Raw genomic sequence first — 20,770 nt, forward strand, 5'->3', positions numbered from 1 at the left:
TTTCTGTTTTAGGCACAAACCCTAACAGTGTGGCGACAGGCGGACAAACATCATGTTCCTCGTATATGCTTCTTAAACAAGATGGATAAACCTAGAGCCAGGTAACTTATTGAGCATCCACAATAAGAATTTAATGTCTTTTCTTTCCTTATTTTTTTCACGATGGATCTCGGTGCCTATTTTGGTATTCGGTGTTAGCATCTAACATTCCCAGATAGGTTTATCTTAAACTGGATATGAACCAAAACTGCCTGTAACCTGCTGCAACAACATGCCTAAGCCCCACCCTTAAAGCATTAAATGTCTAGGAAGAACCTGGACCAAATGGATATACATTAAAATCCTCAACGAATTGAGGAAAATAAAGGAATCTCAGGTCAATATTTTTAAATATAAGGCTGTGCTTATGGACTTGATTTTAAAAATGAGGCATGAATCGGGAATCATAAACCAGTTAGTCTAATGATAGCACTGGGCAAAATTCTAGAACTAGGGGGCATAGTCGCAGGATAAGGGGGCGGCCATTCAAGACTGAGATGAGGAGGAGTTTCTTCACGCAGAGGGTTGTGAATCTTTGGAATTCTCTACCCTAGAGGACTGTGGATGCTTGGTCGTTGAATAGATTCAAGGCTGAGATAGATAGATTTTTGGACTCTAGGGGAATCAAGGGATATGGAGATCGGGCAGGAAAGTGGAGTTGAGGTTGAAGATCAGCAATGATCTGATTGAATGTTGGAGCAGGCTCGAGGGGCCGTATGGCCTACTCCTGCTCCTATTTCTCATGTTCTTATGCTCAAGGGCATCATATGGGATGCAATTAGTATTCCATTGAAAGAGCAGATAAGAAGGAGTCACAATAGATAGTTTTAGAACCCATTGGGACAACTTTCCTGGCTCTTGCCCCAGGAACTGAGCATTCATGGGGTGCAAGGGTCAGAAAAAAAGCGGCGGAAACCCGCATCATCTGGCCTGCGCCCCTTTAATGCCGCCGAAAGCGCAGCCTGACAAGCATTTAAATAAAGCGGGAGGGGACATTCCCATTCCCCAGTGGTAACAGTTGCTGGGCGCCCAAGTGCAACAATGCGCTGATAAAGCTGGTGCTGTGGCCTTCCCTAGGCCCCGGCTGACTGGTGGGTCTGCAGTGGTACTGGGGGCAGCCGGAAGATTTGAAGGTAGGCCACAGTTTGTATTTTTTGTCCCCTCCATTCTCCCCATTGTTTTGCTCCTGATTAATGCCCTGGGAGAGGGCGCCCAAAAAAATCAGCCCTAATATGTCCTGTCTTGAACATGTAGAGAAATTCTTTGAGGTAGGTCACTAAATTAGGAAATAAGGGCTATCTAGTGAACATAATTTACTTACATTTATGAGTTCTGCATCCAAGGCTTTTAAAGAATTAATAGCCAATTAACTTGTTGGATTGAAAATTGTCTTGAAAGTAGAAAGCAGAAGGTGGTTATGTAGTGACTAGTGAATTTCTGTGGAATCTGATCTGTGGTTTACTGTAGTTTACACAATTCATAAGTGATGTGGAGGAGGTCACTATGCTAATATAAATTTGTTGATCACACCATTCTATGTGGCTGGTTGACTAGTGCAGAGGAGACTATCTAGATCCCTTTGAATTCTATCAAATTAAATGGATGAGTTAAGGTATCCAGATGGATTTAACTGTAATTAAATGTAAAGTAATGCATATTCGTATCAGGAACCTGAGCTGTTCATACATGAATGCACTTCCACTAGTGAAGATGGGTGGGTGAAAGATTTGGATGTGGTTATCATTCAGTGTATGAGCTTAGCTCAGTTGTTAGCACTCTGATCCCGGAGTCAGAAGGTTGAAGCTGCACCCCAAAATTTGAGCATGTAATCTAGACTGACACTCAAGTGCAGTACTGAGAGACAATGGGCCGGAGTTTGTTGTGAGCAGCGAACAAACTTTGAGCTTTTGCACAGCAAGTTCCTCTTAATTAGAGATCCAAAAAGCAGGGCACCTGGGACCTGTGTGAACAGGGCAAGCAGCAGTTAACTGATCAGATTGAAGCATCGTTAATAAGCAGTGCAGACTGAACCAGGAAATGTAAGTTAAAAGATTGAATTCAATGTCAAATAAGATTCAGTAAGAAAAACAAAGAGAGGGAAAGAAATATTGGATTAGGAGACAGAAAGAAAAAGTAAGAAAACATTTCTTTATTTAATGTTTTTTTAAAATATCCTAGCAGTAATTAAAAGCCAAAGGAATGAGACTCCATACTTGTAAAAGTTAATTTTCAGTGCCAGAGAGGTTGTTTGACAGTAATCAAGACTTACCATGTCTTTAAAATGGTACTCAGACTTAAAATGACTTGACTTAACTTTTGTTGGCGAGTTTTGTTCGTATCTGCAATATCAGTACAGGAACAGTTCAATACATCGGGGAGCCAGCCAGCGAGATGCCGTATTCATGGAGCTTTTGGAGGAACAGGGCATCTGGTACAGCAACTTCCAGATTTCCACGTTTAACTGCGCATGTGCAGTCGCTGGAAGTTGCTGTCCAATTTGCACATGAATAATGGTGAGCGATATTAGCCTCACCGTTATTTTTAAAGCAAAATCTGGCCCTGTATCTTTATTTTTGTCCTTCAAATCGGATGTTAAACCAAATCACTGGCTACCTGTTTCAGTCTTTATGTGGAGGTTAAAGATCCCATTGCACTGTTTGAAGCGCATGGAATTATCCCGGTGTCCTGGCCAACGTTCTTTCCTCAACCAATATCGCCAAAAAACAGATTAACGGGCCATTAAGTCTCACTGCTGTTTGTAGGATCTTGCTGTGTGTAAAATGGCTGCTGTGCTACCTACATAACACTCACTGCACTTCAGAGTAATTCTTTGTACAAGAAGCACTTTAAGACATTACTGAAAGACATAAAACATTATAAATGAAAGTCTTTCTTTTCACTGAAAGTATCCTGTCAGTGTGAGACTACTATCAACAAACTAAATTGAGTGTTAGGATGCATCTAGATATGGCCTCAAATGTCTAGTGGCATAGATTTGATTTATAAGTATCTATAGTCAAAACATTTTAATACAAAGGCATCTATATATACATTTAAACATGTAAGTTCTTCTTTCCCTCGATGTGCTAAATACCTATGTATAACAACAACCATTTGTATTAATTTAGAAAATATGTAGAAAAATGTCCCAAAGTGTTTCACAGAGGCCTGAGTGAGGAAAGAAATCATTGCCAAGGGAAAGAAGCTTGGTCAAAAAGTGTATTTTGAGGTGTATTTTACAGGTGGAGAGGCAGAGTCGTTTGGGTAGGGAATACCAGAGGGGACCTTGGCAACTGAAGACATGGCCACCAATGGTGGGGAGAAAGGAGCAAGGAGGATGCACAAGGGACTAGAATCAGAGGAATGGGGAGTTCTGGGAGGGGGGGGTGGGTGGCTGGGAATAAAAAAGATTTGGAGGATGAGACGATGGAAAGATTGAAAAACAAGGATGAGGATTTGAAAGTGAGGAAAAACTCAGCTGATCAGTCAGTATCCATGAAAAGAACGGACTAGTTAACGTTTAAGATGTGGACTGTTCATCAGTTTATCATGCTTCCATTTCTATCTGCCTTATTCTCCTACCTCTTCGGTAAAATATGTTCTGATGAAGGGTCACACCTGAAATATTAACTTATCCATTGTCTCCACAGAGAGATTCTGACTGATCTGCAGAGTGTTTCTAGCATCTTCTGTTTTCGTTTCAGATTTCCAGCATCTGCAATATTTCATTTAATTCTTGTTCTTATAGAATGCTTTTGTTTCAGACGATCTTCCAAAATGTATTTGGGCAGTCTTAACTAAACATCCCTAGCCACATTTGTATTTGTATATTTACCTGAGGAAGGAGGAAGTCTCCGAAAGCTTGTGAATTTAAAATAAAATTGCTGGACTATAACTTGGTGTTGTAAAATTGTTTACAATTGTCAACCCCAGTCCATTACCGGCATCTCCACATCATGACATTTGTATTTGTGATTGATCATTTGGATTTGGAGTTTTGTTAAAAGGGGTAAATATATTGTCTCTTTGATCTGCAGTTTTTCTTACTCCATTGAAAGCATTAAACAGAAACTGAAAGTGAAGCCACTTTTACTACAGGTAATTTTTAACTTCAACCTGTAAAATAAAAATGAACTGTTTAAACATGTATATGAAAAGAATATCATATTTGTAATTTGGATATCTTCTCATAAGTATTGAAGTTTGCCTTGCAACAACTTGACTTGCTTATTGCAAAGCTTTTTGAGTAGTTTTTTCAGCATCTTTCCTAATTACATGCTTTTACTTCGTAAATTGAGACTTCTCATTCACATAGAATTTACAGCACAAAAATAGGCCATTTGTGGTCCACACGAGCCTCCTCCCACCCTACTTCATCTAACCCTATCAGCATATCCTTCTATTCCTTTCTCCCTCATATACTTATCTAGCTTCCCCATAAATGCATCTATACTATTCGCCTCAACTACTCCTTGAGTTAGCAAGTTCCACATTCTAACCACTTTCACAGATTCATCTGCTTTTGGCTCAGAAGATGGATGAATTATACAGCAAACCATTGGTAACTAACACAACTTGGTCCACAATCACTAAGAGGCTTAGTTGGGAAGCTGTGTCATTGCACTGCTTTCCCCTGACTTGGCACACATCTCAATTTAATGATTTTGTAAATCTGGCTGCAGTTTGCCTATAAGATGGACGGAACCAGGAGAGTGGCAGTGAAAAACAGTAAATACTGTATTCTGGACTATATGGCTAACCTTTTGTAGTTGCAGCTCTAAATCTAATGCTAATATTTTAAAATTATATTGTCCAAAGTATTCCACAATATTCTTGTTTTGTTTTTGATAGTTAATTAGCTTACTTGAGGAAAAAAATGCAAACTTCTTCATTTTAACAGAAATTTCCACTTTTTAAACAGTATTTGGTAATCTATTGCTAGTGAAACAGTAACACTTTTGTTGGCTGTTATAGCATTATAAATCCCAGGGTGTGTACATTCAGAACATAAATTGCAACTGTTTCATCTATGATTGTTTTCTTCCAGTTGTTTGTCCTCATTTTTCTTTCAGTTCTTTTCCTAGTTGAACACATATATTTTCATACAGAGACAGTGGGCTTGTGATATAATGGTAATAATTAATGATAAAAGGTATAAAAAGAAACATTGAGGGTTTCACTTCAGCTCATGTCAAAATAATCCCTGCTGTGAAAAACCTGATATAGTTTGTTTATTATTATCTAATTTCACTCTGTTTAGCTCAGACTCTTTAATAATGATATATATGTATACTATGCAACTTCTTGATTGTATCATTATGATTTTGGAAAGAATAAATAGAAATTATTATGCTTCTTAAAGTCAACAGCATCACTAAATTAATAGAGTAGATTTTCCTGGGTTTGCACCTGGGAATGTAGGATTGCCAGAGCACAGCAAATACCAGAAAATTGGGCTGGTTGGAGTGCACCCCTGTAAAGGAGCCCACTCCATTTTCCTTCCATTCATTTAAATGGACGAAAATCAGGCAGGTTTCTTGACAGGCTTGTGCTCCAACCCACCTGATTTTCCGGTACGTGCTGTGCCCAGTCAATCCAGTACACCGAGTGCAGACCCAGGAAAATTTAGCCTAATTTGACAATAATCCGAGACAACATTAATTGTCACTTGGAAAGATATGGGTTAATAAATAACAGCCAGCACAGATTTGTTAAAGGAAAATCATGTTTGACTAACTTAATTGAGTTCTTTGATGAAGTAATGGAGAGGGTTGATGAAGGTAGTGAGTGCGATTGATGTTGTGTATATGGACTTTCCCCAAAAGTTTGATAAAGTACTACACAATAGGTTTATTAGCAAAATTGAAGCCCATGGGGTTAAGGGGCAGTGGCAGCGTGGATACGAAATTCAAAAAGCAGAGACTAGTGGTGAACGGTTGTTTTTCAGACTGGAGGGAAGAGTGCAGTGGTGTCCCCTCGGGGTCGGTATTAGGACCACTGCTCTTTTTGAGATATATTAATGACCTGGACTTGGTTATGCAGGGCATAATTTCAAAGTTTGCAAATGACACGAAACTCAGAAATGTATTAAGCAGTGAGGAGGATAGTAACAGACTTCAGGGGGACATAGACTAATTTAACACAGAGAAGTGTGAAGCGATGCATTTTGGTAGGAAGAATAAGAAGAGGCAATATAAACTAAATGGTACAATTTTAAAGGGGGTGTAGGAACAGAGAGACCTCGTTGGGGGGGGAGGGGCAGGCGCGGTGGGGATGGTTATGTACACAAATCTTTGAAGGTGACAGGACAAGTTGAGAAGCCTGTTTAAAAAAGCATAAGGGAACCTTGGCTTTATAAATGGAGACATAGAATACCAAAGGGAGTTATGCTAAACCTTTATTAAACACTGGTTAGGCCCCAGCTGGAGTACTGTGTCCGATTCTGGGCACCACACTTGAGGAAGGATGTCATGGCCTTAGAGAGGGAGAGGGTGCTAAGGTTGCGGGACTTCAGTTATGTGGAGAGATTTGAAAAGCTGGGATTGTTCTCCTTGGAGCAGAGACAGTTAAGAGGAGATTTAAGAGAAGTGTTGAAAATCATGAAGGGATTTGATAGAGTCAATAAGGAGAAACTGTTTCCAATGACAGAAGGGTCGGTAACCAGAGGACAAAGATTTAATTAATTGGCAAAAGAACCAGAGAGGAGATGAGAAGAAACTTTTCACGCAGCGAGTTGTTATGATCTGGAATACACTGCCTAAGACGGTGTGGAAGCAGATTCAATAGTAACTTTCAAAAGGGAATTGGATTAATACTTGAAGGGGGAAAAATTTGCAGGGCTGTGGGGAAAGGGCAGCAAAGTGGGACTAATTGGATAGCTCTTTCAAAGAACCAGCACAGGCACCATGGGCCAAATGGCCTCCTTCTGTACTGTATAGTTTTATGATTCTATGTGGCATGCTCCCCACATGGTCTTTGATCAAAATTAGTTTTAACATTGATTGGAGACCAATTTGATTTGTGACTGATAATAGTGACATATTTTGTATTGCTTTCTTGCTGTGTTTATTTCTTCTTCAATTCCAGCTGCCCATTGGAACAGGGAAGACCTTTACGGGGGTAGTTGACCTTGTCACAAATGAAAAAGTTCTTTGGTGCCCAAAGTCCACTGATGATGATGATGATGATGATGGTACAGTCTTCAGCCGAGATCCTTTAATGCCAACAGATGGGCATGAACTTTTAAAAGAAGCCAGAGATGCAAGATATACCCTCATAGAACAAGTAAAGTTTTAAAGTAAATGCTTAAAGCATTTAATAATCTACACCATGTAAGAATAACCTATATATGTGTAATCTTGATGTTGTTTAATTTACTTTCCAAGATTTTGTGAAATTGTGCTAACACAATAGCAGATATTTTGTGGATGATCACAATGACTTTAAACACTATTTTAAAACAAGAGAAGAAATTTACAATTTTACTCTGAGGTAGTGCAACATTCTGTAATTGAATGTTGTGCTTGCAGGAACTCAAGCCAAAGGACAGGAAAAGACCAACCGGTCCAACAAGCCTGTCCCATTCCGACATGGTGCAACCCACATGGACCATCAACGCACCCCTCCCCAGTCTCACAATTTTCTGGGAGAGGCAAAAAACCCCAGAAAAAACCTTAGGCCAATTTAGGAGAAAACCCTGTGAAGTTCCTCACTGACTTCCCAACCCCCAGGGGCAAACAATCAAGCTCCAGGAGGCTACAGTGACTGATTACAAGTCTCAGTCGATAATTCAAGATTAGTTCCACTGGCAGGAACTGTCGAGCTCCCTTTGGAAGCCTGCAGTGAATCCACACTCACCGCACATACCAGCAGCCTGTTCCAGAGGTTAACGACTTTCTGCAAAAACAAGTAATACCCGGCATCTAACCTAACTCTGTGCTTTCATAACTTGTCCTGAAATCCCCTAATCCTCTCATGCCTATCTAACTCAAATAACCTGTTCACATGGACAGAATCTTATCCCTTCATTATTTTAAAGACCTCAATCGAACCCCCTCAAAGTTTACGCTTCTACAGAGTACATAGTCCTAGTTCCCGTAGTCTATCCTTATTATTAAGAGCCCTTACATTAGGTACTAATTGAATGGGATGCCACTGAATCTTTTCCAGATACTGAATAGTACATTTAAAGCGACAGCACGAATGTAAACATGCGTAAAACAATCTGAAGTCAGAATGTGCTTGAAATCTTTAAAAAAAATCTGATTTATACTATATTGATTTGATCTGATTTCTACTACGGCAGTCCTCAAAGGGTTTCCTTTTGTTGATTTTTGACTAGCTTTAAGATTACTCTGATGGAGTTAATTAGAAAATCCTGATGAGGTTTATCACAATACCTATGAGTCGTGAATTACTTGGAGGAAAAAAAGCTACTAATTTCCATCACAAACTACTGACTGTAGCAAGGGCTGACCCAGCCATACTGAACACTTGAGCACTTTTTATTAATGCAAAAAAATAATTTTCATAAAGACATAAAGTTAAGGGAAGAGAACGGAAAATAGTACAAAAGCATTTTGAAGAATACACAAACTTAGTTCATCTTGACCATGAGACCCACCTCCTGCTCCCTCGACCCTATTCCCACCAAACTGCTGACCACCCAACTTCCCTTCCTGGCCCCCATGTTAGCTGATATTGTTAACAGTTTCCTCTCCTCAGGCACTGTCCCCCTCCCTTTTAAATCTGCCATCATCACCCCCTTCCTCAAAAAACCCACCCTTGACCCCTCTGTCCTTGCAAACTACCTCCCTTTCCTCTCCAAAGTCCTTGATCATGTTGTCGCCTCCCAAATCTGTGCCCATCTTTCCCGTAACTCCACGTTCGAATCCCTCCAATCAGGTTTCCACCCCTGCTACAGTATGAAATGGACCTTATCAAAGTCATAAATGACATCCTATGTGACCATGGTAAACTATCCCTCCTCACCCTTCTTGACCTGTCTGCAGCCTTTGACATGGTTGACCACACCATCCTCCTCCAACGCCTCTCCTCCCTTGTCCAGCTGGGTGGGACTGTGCTCGCCAGGTTTCATTCTTATCTATCCACTGGTAGCCAGAGAATCAACTGCAATGGCTTCTCTTCCCGCTCCTGCACCGTTACCTCTAGAGTCCTCGAGGATCTATTCTTGGCCCCCTCCTATTTCTCATCTACGTGCTGCCGCTCGGCGACATCATCTGAAAACACATCACATTCCACATGAACGCTGACGACACCCAGCTCTACCTCACCACCACCTCTCTCAATTCTAGCGCTGTCTCTCATTTGTCACACTGCTTGTCTGACTCTGGATGAGCAAAAATTTCCTCCAACTGAGTATTGGGAAGACCGAAGCCATTGTCTTTGGTTCCCACTGCAAACTCCGTTCCCTAGCCACTGACTCCATCCCTCTTCCTGGCCACTGCCTGAGGCTGAACCAGACCATTCACAATCTTGGCATCCTATTTGACCCTGAGATGACCTTCTGACCACATATCAGCTCCATCACCAAGACCGCCTACTTCCACCTCCGTAACATCGGTCGTCTCCGCCCCGCCTCAGCTCATTTGCTGCTGAAACCCTCATCTATGCCTTTGTTACCTCTAGACTCGATTATTCCAATGCTCCCCTGGCTGGCCTCCCATCTTCCATCCTCCATAAACTTGAGCTTATCCAAAACTCTGCTGCCCGTATACTCGCACCAAGTCCCGTTCTTCCATCACCCCTGTGCTCACTGACCTACATTGGCTCCCGGTCTGGGAATACCTCGATTTTTAAAATTCTCATCCTTGTTTTCAAATCCCTCTGTGGTCTCGACCCTCCCTATCTTTGTAACCTCCTCCAGCCCTACAACCCTCCAAGATCTCTGCACTCCTCCAATTCTTGCCTCTTGGGGATCCCCGATTTTAATTGCTCCACCATTGACGGCCATGCCTTCAGCTGCCCAGGCCCTAAGCTCTGGAATTCCCTCCCTAAACCTCTCCGCCTCCCTATCTCTCTCTCCTCCTTTAAGATGCTCCTTAAAACCTACCTCTTTGACCAAGTTTTTCATCACCCTGTCTTAAAATCTCCTTATGTGGCTTGGTGTCAAATTTTGTTTGATAACGCTCCTGTGAAGCACCTTGGGATGTTTTACTACATTAAAGGCGCTATATAAATGCACTTTGTTGTTGCAGTTCTGAGAACTTGCAATCATGTTAAAGAATATGATTATGAGGTACTGTAAGCAGGCAAGGAATGCTACCAGTTTTGTATTCCACAGATAATATGTAACAAACTTTATCCAACACAACTACCAAATTCAAAAGGACACAATTGACCTTAATTGAAAAATACATGTCTTGCAGGACACTTCAGATCTGAATCAGTTTTGGTCATCCTCCTGTCAAGAAGACATCAATGTATTAGAGAGAGGTCGGAGAACAGCAAGAATTATGATTCTGTAACTGAATACTCTAAATCATGAAGAGAGAGACTCACATAATTGAGTTTGTTTTATTAAAGGAGATTGAAAGGGCACATCATTGAAGTTTTTAAATGCTGAAAAGCAGCGTTAGTGTAGGACTGAAGAATCTAATTTAATTTAAACCGTGATCACAGAAAAATAGGATGCAAGCACAAAATGAACAAACTTCAGATATGACTAGCAATTAAAAGTAATTTTCCCCCCACAAGTAGTAATTTTATGAGCAGTAAGTATCTATGACATGCCCCCCTCCGCCGAAGACTACATAAATTAAGATGTGGTTTTGGATCAATTCCTATCCATAGCCACTAGAGGGCTCTCCAGTTGTTCTAAACAAGGCAGAAAGTTAGTACTCACACTCTTTTATTTGCATTTATTTATAATCTATTTCCAGTGGAAACAGTTCCTTTTGGACCTGCATGTGTGTGATTTTGGACAATTCCCAGTGTCTGGGGAGGTCCATACTGGACAATAATGTTAAAATTGTAATACTGCCTTATATGGGTTATACTGTTGGCCCGCCCATGGCCAGAATAGTGGACTTAATGGCCAGTAGCTCTGTCACAGGCACTTTATCTTTGCTGCTCATGGCACTTTTATCTCTGGCATTTTGCACTAAATAAAAAGTAACACTGCTTATCTTTTGTTTGTACAGTAATAACAATTCAGATACAGTAACATAGTTGCCAAGGTCAATACAAACATCCTTGTATTGCTTCTAGAAAAACAACCAGACACATTGCAAATTTATTAATAGAACTATTCTTATTTTTCACATTTGGAGAATAAAAAGTATTTCAGAAAATGTAGAGTCTTGTGAGAAATATTCAATTTTATGTTGAGCATTAATTTGGCATAGATTTAACGGTGATTGTTTCAATGCAGGTAGCGGATTTGGATGATGAATTTGCTGAATTGGTTCTGGAAGTGTTAAGTGAGAACCTGGATGCAGTTCCTGCTGAGAAAGTGAGTTTCCTAAACATTCTGAAGATTATGTCAGCATTACCTGTCACTCAAATTGCTCTACAGTCTAGAAAGAAGCTTAAGGGTGGGATCGCATCGATTTATATCTGGTGAGGCTGCGCGCCTGGGGTGAGCCTCACTAGATGGAAACGTGGGTTGGTCTTATAGCGTTATAGCTCTTTCAACAGCCCAAAAAAAATTAATGGGTAAAGAAAGACTGATTTGCATTTATAAAGCACCTTTCACATCCTCAGGACATCACAAAGCACTTCACAGCCACAGGATGTGGGCGTCGCTGGCCAGGCTGGCATTTTTGCCCATCCCTAGTTACCCTAAGAAGGTGGTGGTAAGTCGCCTTCTTGAACCGGTGAGCAAATGCAGCAACCAGTTTGCACACAACTAGGTCCCACAAAGAGCAATGAGATGAATGATCGGTTCATTTGTTTTGCTGGTATTGGTCAAGGGATGGATGCTGGCCAAAAAACAGGAGAACTCCCTGATCATCATCAAGTAGTGTCATGTGATCTTTTATGTCCACCTGAACAGACAAATGGCCTTGGTATAACATCACATCTGAAAGCTGGCACTTTCAACAATGCAGCAGTCCCTCAGTACTACACTGAAGTGTCCTCAAGTCTGTAGCAGGGCTTGAACCCACAACCTTCTGAGTATTGATAACTTGAATATTGGGCAAGACCAATAAGACTAGAGCAAATAATTCAAATTAATGAAATTTGAATTAGTGAAAGTCATTGTACTGAAAGATTTCATCTGGGAGGAAGGGAATTTTTTTTATGAGCATTGGCTTACATAGAAATTTCTTACATAGAATTTACAGCACAGAAACAGGCCATTCGGTCCAACAGGTCTGTGCCAGTGTTTATGCTCCACACGAGCCTCCTCCCACTCTACTTCATCTCACCCAATCAGCATATCCTTCTGCATATTCTTCACTTAATTTTTTGAAAGAGGAGACTAAAACCTCAGGTCTTATCCATCTCTGCGTAACCAAGATGATTTCACTGAGTGACGCATTAATCCTCCCTTCGTGAGCCTTCCTATACCTGCACTCTAATATTGAAACTCTTGCAGCCTGCCTGCAAATATTTTCCCTTTCTCTCCCATCCTATACTGAAGGCATTCGCTCCCACTTGAGTACTGTTGCACAGTCTGACAACAACTCACCCAAGAAGCCATCCTTTGTGTATGAGCCCAGACAGTGAACGGCAGCAGGCTATTTGACTGTGGAGGGTGTCACAGCTGAGCCGGATTCTGTCCTCACTTGAAGTGCATGCGTGTACTTTCCAGCAGGGGTCACTAGCATTCAGGAGTGGCGACTGTGGCTAATTTTGCTCCTCCCAAGCTTTGAAGCCAATCGTTGCACCTCTGACTGCTGCTCCAGGACCGGGAATCGATCCTGGAATCTTTTGGACTGTGCCGCTTAACACAATATCGCGAGGTGCGTTTACTCGCATCAAAAACTTTCTCACGAAGATGGTTCCAATTTGCAGAGCTGATTGTGGAGGACGTAACTAATCTTCCTGACAGACATCAACATAAAGGCCTTTACACTTTCAGTTACATATTCAGGTGCAGCACACAACAGACTGTATGAGCTAATAAAGGAGCTGTCCATCTTTTGGGGAAGTGGCAATCGCAGTTCACCAGGAAAGTCACAATGATGGTCAACATTCTAGTTATCTTTAGAAATTTACAAAAATTAGACAATTTGTAAATCAAGAAGGATTATAATGTGAAACGGTTAATGAGCTGCTTAGTTATAATATGATGTGCAGTTATCTAGAAAGCCCACTATTGCATCGTGACCTCATCAGTTTAGTAAATCTGAAAATTAAAAGTAAAATAACATGACTTAAAAAAAAGTAAACTGACCGTAGATGTTTTGAATGCAGTTAAATGCAGCAATCCGGCGAGTTACCTTAGCGCAAACAGCAGTGCCAGTATTGTGTGGAAGCGCACTGAAGAATAAGGGAGTGCAGCTGTTAATGGATGCCATCACCATGTATCTGCCAGCCCCAAATGAATGCCAACGTGACTTTATGTGAGTATTTGAGTTTCAGGAATGCTGATATTACAACAACAATAACAACATCACAGGACCATAATCAGACAAAAATTGACACCGAGCCAAAGACGGAGATATTAGTATTATATTAGGGTAACTAAAAACTTGATCAAAGCAGAAGATTTTAAGGAGGGTCTTAAAGGAGGAGAGAGGTAAAGAGGCAGAGGGAAGTCCAGAGCTTAGGGCCATGGACGGCTCATAGGAGAGCAGGCAGGTGATTGACTGGTAAGTGTTGCAGCTGATTTTTCTCCCTCTGAGTTAGGGAATTGGGTAAAATTAAAGTAAAAGCTGGGGGCATAAAAAGAAAACTTAAACTAGTTTATTAACTAGAGTAATAAAACTATAAATAACCGGTTGTAAGGCTTGATTTGCTTTAGTTTAGTCAATAATCTAACAGCAGAGGCATGGCAGGGCAGCTCAGACCCGTGGAATGCGCATCCTGTGCCATGTGGGAACTCCAGGACGCTTCCCGTGACCTGGACAACCACGTGCAGGAAGTGTCGGCAGCTGGAGGAGCATGAGCTCCGGGTTTTGGACCTTGAGCAGCGGCTGGAGTCACTGCAGTGTATCCGCGAAGCTGAGAGTTTCGTGGATAGCACGTTTCAGGAGATGGTCACCCCACAGCTTAAGAGAATGCAGGCAGAGAGGAACTGGGTGACCGCCAGACAGACAAGGAGGATCAGGCAAGTAGTTCAGGAGTCCCCTGAGGGCATCTCACTCTCTAACCAGTATTCAGATCTGAACTCCCCTGGGGAGTGCAGCCAGAGCCAAGACCAGAGCACCATGGGGGGGGAGGAGACAGGTCGGGAGAGCAATAGTAGTAGGAGATTCCATAGTTAGGGGAGCAGACAGGTGTTTCTGCGGCTGCAGGCGTGATTCCAGGATGGTATGTTGCACCCCTGGCTCCAGGGTCATGGATGTCACTGAGCGGCTGCAGAACATTCTTGGGGGGGTGGGGAGGGTGAACAGCCGGAGATTGTGGTCCATATTAGGACCAACGACATAGGTAGAAAGAGGGATGAGGTCCTGCAGGCAGAGTTTAAGGAGTTAGGAAAAAGATTAAAAAGCAGGATCTCAAAAGTAGTAATCTCCGAATTACTCCCAGTGCCATGCGCTTTTGAGAATAGAAATAGGAGGATAAAGCAGATGAATGCGTGGCTGCAAAAGCGGTGCAAGGGGGAGGGCTTTAGATTCCTGGGGCATTGGGACCAGTTCTGGGGGAGGTGGGACCTGTACAAGCCGGACGGGTTGCACCTCAGCAGGGCCGGGACCAATATCCTTGCGGGAAGGTTTGCTAGTGCTGTCAGGGAGGGTTTAAACTAGCTTGGCAGGGGGATGGGAACCTGAGTGTGGATTCAGATGGGATGAAGTCAGAACTGGAAATGGAAGGCAGAAAATTAGTGAGTGAGTCTGGAAGGCAGAGGGAACGAAGGTTAGAAAATAAACAACAGAGGAGTTTGGCAGTCCTTAAATGTATTTACCTCATGCAAGGATTTAGGAAATAAGGCGGATGAGCTGAGGGCACAGATAGACTCGTGGCAGTATGATATCTTAACTATTAAAGAAACATGGCTTAAAGAGGGGCAGAACTGGCAGTTCAACGTCCCTGGTTACAGGGTTTGCAGACACGATAGAGAGGGAGATAAAAAAGGATGGGGGGGTGGCAGTTTTGGTTAAGGAACAATTACAGTTGTGAAGAGGGATGATATTTTAGAAGGAGTATCAAATGAGGCCTTATGGGTTGAGCTAAAGAACAAAAAAGGGGCAGTCACACGACTGGGAGTGTACTATAGACCCACAAACAGTCAGGGAGATAGAGGAGCAAATATTAAGGCAAATTTCTGAGAAGTGCAAAAACAATAGGCAGTAATAGTAGGGGATTTCAACTACCCTAATATTAACTGGGATACAAACAGTGTGAATGGTATAGAGGGCGCAGAATTCTTAAATTGCATACAGGAGAATTTTTTTTTATCCAGTATATAGCAAGCCCAACGAGAGAGGGGCAGTTCTGGATTTAGTTCTAGGAAATGAAGAGGGGCAGTTGGAAGAAGTAGCAGTGGGAGAGCATTTGGTGGTAGTGATCATATTACAGTTAGTTTTAGCATAGTTATGGAAGGACAAAGACAGAGCAGGAGTCAAAGTTTTCAATTGGGAAAAGGCCAATTTTACTAAACTGAGACGTGATTTAGCAAAAGTAAACTGGAAACAGCTACTTGAAGGTAAATCAGTGTCAGAGCAGTGGGAGACATTCAAAGGGGTGATTCAAGGGGTTCAGGGTAAACATGTTCCCACAAAGAAAAAAGGAGGGGCTGCCAAATCTAGAGCCCCCTGGATGTCAAGAAGCATTCAGGGTAAGATAAGGCAGAAAAGGAAAGCCTATGATAGACACCAGGAACTCAATACTATGGAAAACTTAAAGAAGTATACAAAGTGCAGGGGTAAAGTTAAAAAGGAAATTAGGAAAGCAAAGAGAGGACATGAAAAAATATTAGCAGATAAAATCAAAGAAAACCCAAAGATATTTTACATGAAGAGCAAGAGGATACCTAAGGAAAGAGTAGGGCCTATTAGAGACCTAAAAGGTAAACTATGTGTGGAGGTGGAAGATGTGGGTATGGTTCTTAATGAATACATTGCATCTGTCTTCACAAAGGAGAGGGATGATACCGGGATTGAAGTTAAGGAGGAGGAGTATGAAATATTGGATGGGATAAACATAGTGAGAGAGAAGTATTAAGGGGATTAACATCTTTGAAAGTGGATAAATCACCAGGGCCGGATGAAATGTATCCCAGGCTTTTAAAAGAAGCCAGGGAGGAAATAGCGGAGGCTTTAACAATCATTTTCCAAACTTCACTGGATACAGGCTTAGTGCTGGAGGATTGGAGGATTGCTAACGTTGTACTGTTGTTTAAAAAGGGACCGAAGGATAGACTGAGTAATTAGAGCCCAGTCAACCTAACCTCGGTGGTGGGCAAATTATTGGAATCAATTCTGAGGGACAGGATAAACTGTCAATTTGAAAGGCACGGACTAATCAAGGACAGTCAGCATGGATTTGTTAAGGGGAGGTCGTGTCTGACTAACTTGATTGAATTTTTCAAGGAGGATCGATGAAGGTAGCGCAGTTGATGTAGTCTACATGGATTTTAGCAAGGCTTTTGACAAGGTCGTACATGGCAGATTGGTCAAAAAAGTAAAGGCCCATGGGATCCAAGGGAATGTGGTAAATTGGATCCAAAATTGACTCAGTGGCAGGAAGCAAAGGGTAATGGTCGATGGGTGTTTTTGCAACTGGAAAGCTGTTTACAGTGGGGTGCCGCAGGGCTTTTTGTGGTATACATTAACGATTTGGACTTACACGTAGGGGGCATGATTAAGAAATTTGCGGATGACACAAAGATAGGCCGTGTGGTTGATAGTGAGGAGGAAAGCTGTAGACTGCAGGAAGATATCAATGGACTGGTCAGATGGGCAGAAAATTGGCAAATGGAGTTCAATCTGGAGAAGTGTGAGGTAATGCATTTGGGGAGAGCAAACAAGGCAAGGGAATACACAATAAATGGGAGGATACTGAAAGGTGTAGAGGAAGTGAGGGATCTTGGAGTGCATGTCCAAAGATCCCTGAAGGTAGCAGGACAGGTAGATAAGGTGGTTAAGAAGGCATATGGAATGCTTTCCTTTATTAGCCGAGGCATAGAATGTAAAAGCAGGGATGTTATACTGGAACTGTATAAAACGCTAGTTAGGCCACAGCTTGGGTACTGCGCACAGTTCTGGTCACCACATTACAGGAAGGATGTAATTGCACTAGAGAGGGTGCAGAGGAGATTTACGAGGATGTTGCCAGGATTGGAGAATTTTAGCTATGATGACAGATTGGAAAGGCTGGGGTTGTTTTACTTGGAACAGAGGAGGCTGAGGGGTGATTTGATTGAGGTGTACAAAATTATGAGGAGCCTAGATAGAGTGGATAGGAAGGACCTATTTCCCTTAGTGGAGGGATCAATAATGAGGGGGCATAGATTTAAAATGATTGGTAGAAGGATTAGAGCAGAAATGAGGAAAAACTTTTTCACCCAGAGGGTAGTGGGGGTCTGGAACTCACTGCCTGAGAGGGTGGTAGAGGCAGAAACCCTCAGCTCATTTAAAAAAATACCTGGATGTGCACCTGAAGAGCCATGACCTGCAGGGCTACGGACCAAATGCGGAAAAGTGGGGTTAGGCTGGGTGGCTCGTTTCTCAGCTGGCGTGGACATGATGGGCCAAATAGCCTCCTTTTGTGCTGTAAATTTTCTATGATTCTGAAGGTACGGCCACCAATGGTGTGGCGAAGAGAGTGAGGGATGCGCAACAGGCCAGAGTTAGAGGAATGTAGAGTTCTTGGAGGGTTGCAGGACTGAAGGAGGTTGCAGAGATAGGGAGGGGCGAGGCATGAAGGGATTTGAACACGGCGATGAGAATTTTAAATTTGAGGCATTGGTGGACCGGGAACCAATGTTGGTCGGTAAGCAAGACTTGGTGTGGGATAGGCTATGGGGCAGAGTTTTGGATGAGCTGAAGTTTATGGAGGGTGGAAAATTGGAGGCAGGTCAGGAGAACATTGGAATAGTTGAGTCTGGAGGTGACAAAAGTATGAATGAGGGTTTCAGCAGCAAATGGGCTGAGGCAGTAGCAGAGACAGTGATGTTAGGGATGTGGAAGTAGGCAGTCTTTGTAATGGAGAGGATATGGGGTCGGAAGCTCAGCTTAGGGTCAAATAGGAACGCAAGGTTGAGACTGAGAAGGGGGATGGAATCAGTAGCGAGAGAACAGAGTTTATGTGGGGGGGATGGGGCAAAGACAATGGGAAGAGTAAAGCCAATGTTTAGTTGGAGGAAATTGGGGCTCATCCAAGTCTGGATGTCAGACAAGTAGGCTCACAGCGCAGAGGCAGTGGAGAAATCAAGAAAATTGGTGGAGAGGTAGAGCTGAATGTTGTCAGTGTAAATGTGGAACCTGACATCATGTCTTCAGGTGATGACACCGAAGAAAGCATGTAGATGGATCAGAAGGTAGCAAATGTAACACTGCTATTCAAGAAAGGAGGGAGAGAGAAAAGAAGGAAGTACAGGCCAGTTAGCCTGACATCAGTAGTCAGGAAAATGCTGGAATCTATTATTAAGGATGTGGTAAAGGAGCACTTAGAAAATCATAATATGATTAGGCAGAGTCAACATGGTTTTATAAAAGGGAAATTGTGTTTGACAAATCTATTAAGAGAATTTTGAGGATGTAACTAGCAGGGTAGAAAAAGGGGAACCAGTGGATAAGAACATAAGAAATAGGAGCAGGAATAGGCCATATGACCCCTCGAGCCTGCTCCGCCATTCAATAAGATCTTTGACCTCAACTCCACTTTCCCTCCCGATCCCCATATCTCTTGATTCCCCTCGAGTCCAAAAATCTATCTATCTCAGCCTTGAATGTACCCAACAACTCAGCATCCACAGCCCTTTGGGGTAGACAATTCCAAAGATTCACAACTCTGAGTGAAGAAATTCCTCCTCATCTCAGTCTTAAATGGCCAGCCCCTTATCGATGTACTATATTTGGATTTTCAAAAGGCATTCGATCAGGTGCCACACAAAAGGTTGTTTCACAAGATAAGGGCTCATGGGGTTGGGGGTAATATATTAGCATGGATAGAGGATTGGTCAACGTAGGAATAAACGGGTCATTTTCAGGTTGGCAGGCTGTAACTAGTGGGGTGCCGCAAGGATTGGTGTTTGGGCCTCCGCTATTTACAATCTGTATTAATGACTTAAACGAAGGGACTGAGTGTAATGTATCCAAGTTTGCTGATGATACAAAGCTAGGTGGGAAAGTAAGCTGTAAGGAGAACACAGAGTCTGAAAAGGGATATAGACAGATTAAGTGAGTGGGCAAGAAGGTGGCTGATGGAGCATAATGTGGGGAAATGTGAGGTTACTCACTTTGGTAGGAAGAATAGAAAAACAGGATATTTTTTAAATGGTGAGAAACTATTGAATTTTGGTGTTCAGAGGGATTTGTGTGCCCTGGTACATGAAACACAGAAAGTGCAGGTACAGCAAACAATTAGGAAGGCAAATGGTATGTTGGCATTTATTGCAAGGGGGTTGGACTACAAGAGTAAGGAAGTCTTGATGCAATTGGACAGGGCTTTAGTGAGACCACACTGGGAATACTGTGTACAATTTTGGTCTCCTTACCTAAGGAAGGATATATTTGCCTTAGAGGTGGTGCAACGAAGGTTCGCTAGCTTGATTCCTGGGATGAGGGGGATGTCCTGTGAGGAGAGGTTGAGTAGAATGGGCCTATACTGTCTGGAGTTTAGAAGAATGAGAGGTGATCTCATTGAAACATACAAGATTCTGAGAGGGCTTGACAGGGTAGATGCTCAGAGGCTGTTTCTCCTGGCTGGAGAATCTAGAACTAGAGGGCATAGTCTCAGGATAACGGGTCGGCCATTTAGGACTGAGATGAGAAATTTCTTCACTCAGAATGTTGTGAATCTTTGGAATTTTCTACCCAAGAGGGCTGTGGATGCTCAGTTGTTGAGTATATACAAGACTGAGATCGTTAGAATTTTGGACTCTAAGGGAATCAAGGGATATGGGGATCAGGTGGGAAAGTAGAGTTGAGGTCAAAGATCAGCTGTGATCTTATTGATTGGCGGAGCAGGCTCGAGGGGCCATATGGCTTACTCCTACTCCTATTTCATATATTCTTATGTAGATGAGGGAATCATTCTGGCCTGCCTCTGAACCTTTTCCAAAGCCTCAATATCACCCACCATGTGACAGGACCAAAACTGGACATAGTACTCTAAATGAGGCCTAATCTTGGTCTTGTACAAGAACAAAATGGTTTATTTTGTTTTATAATGGATGCAATCCTGTACCCTATTTGTTTTACCTATAGCTTCAATGGAATCGTTGGCAATGGGTACAAAGTTTGTGGCGGGAGCTGAAGATGATTGCTTTAGTCTTACCAATGTTTAGTTGGAGGACATTATGGCTCGTCCAAGACTGGATGTCAGACAAACAGTCTGATAACCGCTGCAGTGGAGTGGTGGAGAGGTAGAGCTGGGTGTCATCAGCATACCTGTGGAAGCTGACCTCATGTCTGTGGATGGTGTTGCCAAGGGC

General features: G+C 42.4%; 1 protein-coding gene across 3 annotated transcripts in view; it reads left to right on the forward strand.

Moving 5' to 3' along the window:
* Nucleotides 1-20,770, forward strand: part of gfm2 (GTP dependent ribosome recycling factor mitochondrial 2) — a 65,268-nt gene that overhangs the window by 18,527 nt on the left and 25,971 nt on the right. For all 3 annotated transcript variants that reach the window (XM_067982714.1, XM_067982713.1, XM_067982716.1), the window contains 5 exons: nucleotides 13-101; nucleotides 4,077-4,137; nucleotides 7,126-7,323; nucleotides 11,432-11,512; nucleotides 13,423-13,571. In XM_067982714.1, coding sequence (XP_067838815.1) covers nucleotides 13-101; nucleotides 4,077-4,137; nucleotides 7,126-7,323; nucleotides 11,432-11,512; nucleotides 13,423-13,571 — 578 coding nt within the window. The remainder of the gene's footprint in view (nucleotides 1-12; nucleotides 102-4,076; nucleotides 4,138-7,125; nucleotides 7,324-11,431; nucleotides 11,513-13,422; nucleotides 13,572-20,770) is intronic.

The sequence above is a fragment of the Heptranchias perlo genome, chromosome 4 (assembly GCF_035084215.1).
Source record: "Heptranchias perlo isolate sHepPer1 chromosome 4, sHepPer1.hap1, whole genome shotgun sequence".
NCBI lineage: Eukaryota > Metazoa > Chordata > Chondrichthyes > Hexanchiformes > Hexanchidae > Heptranchias > Heptranchias perlo.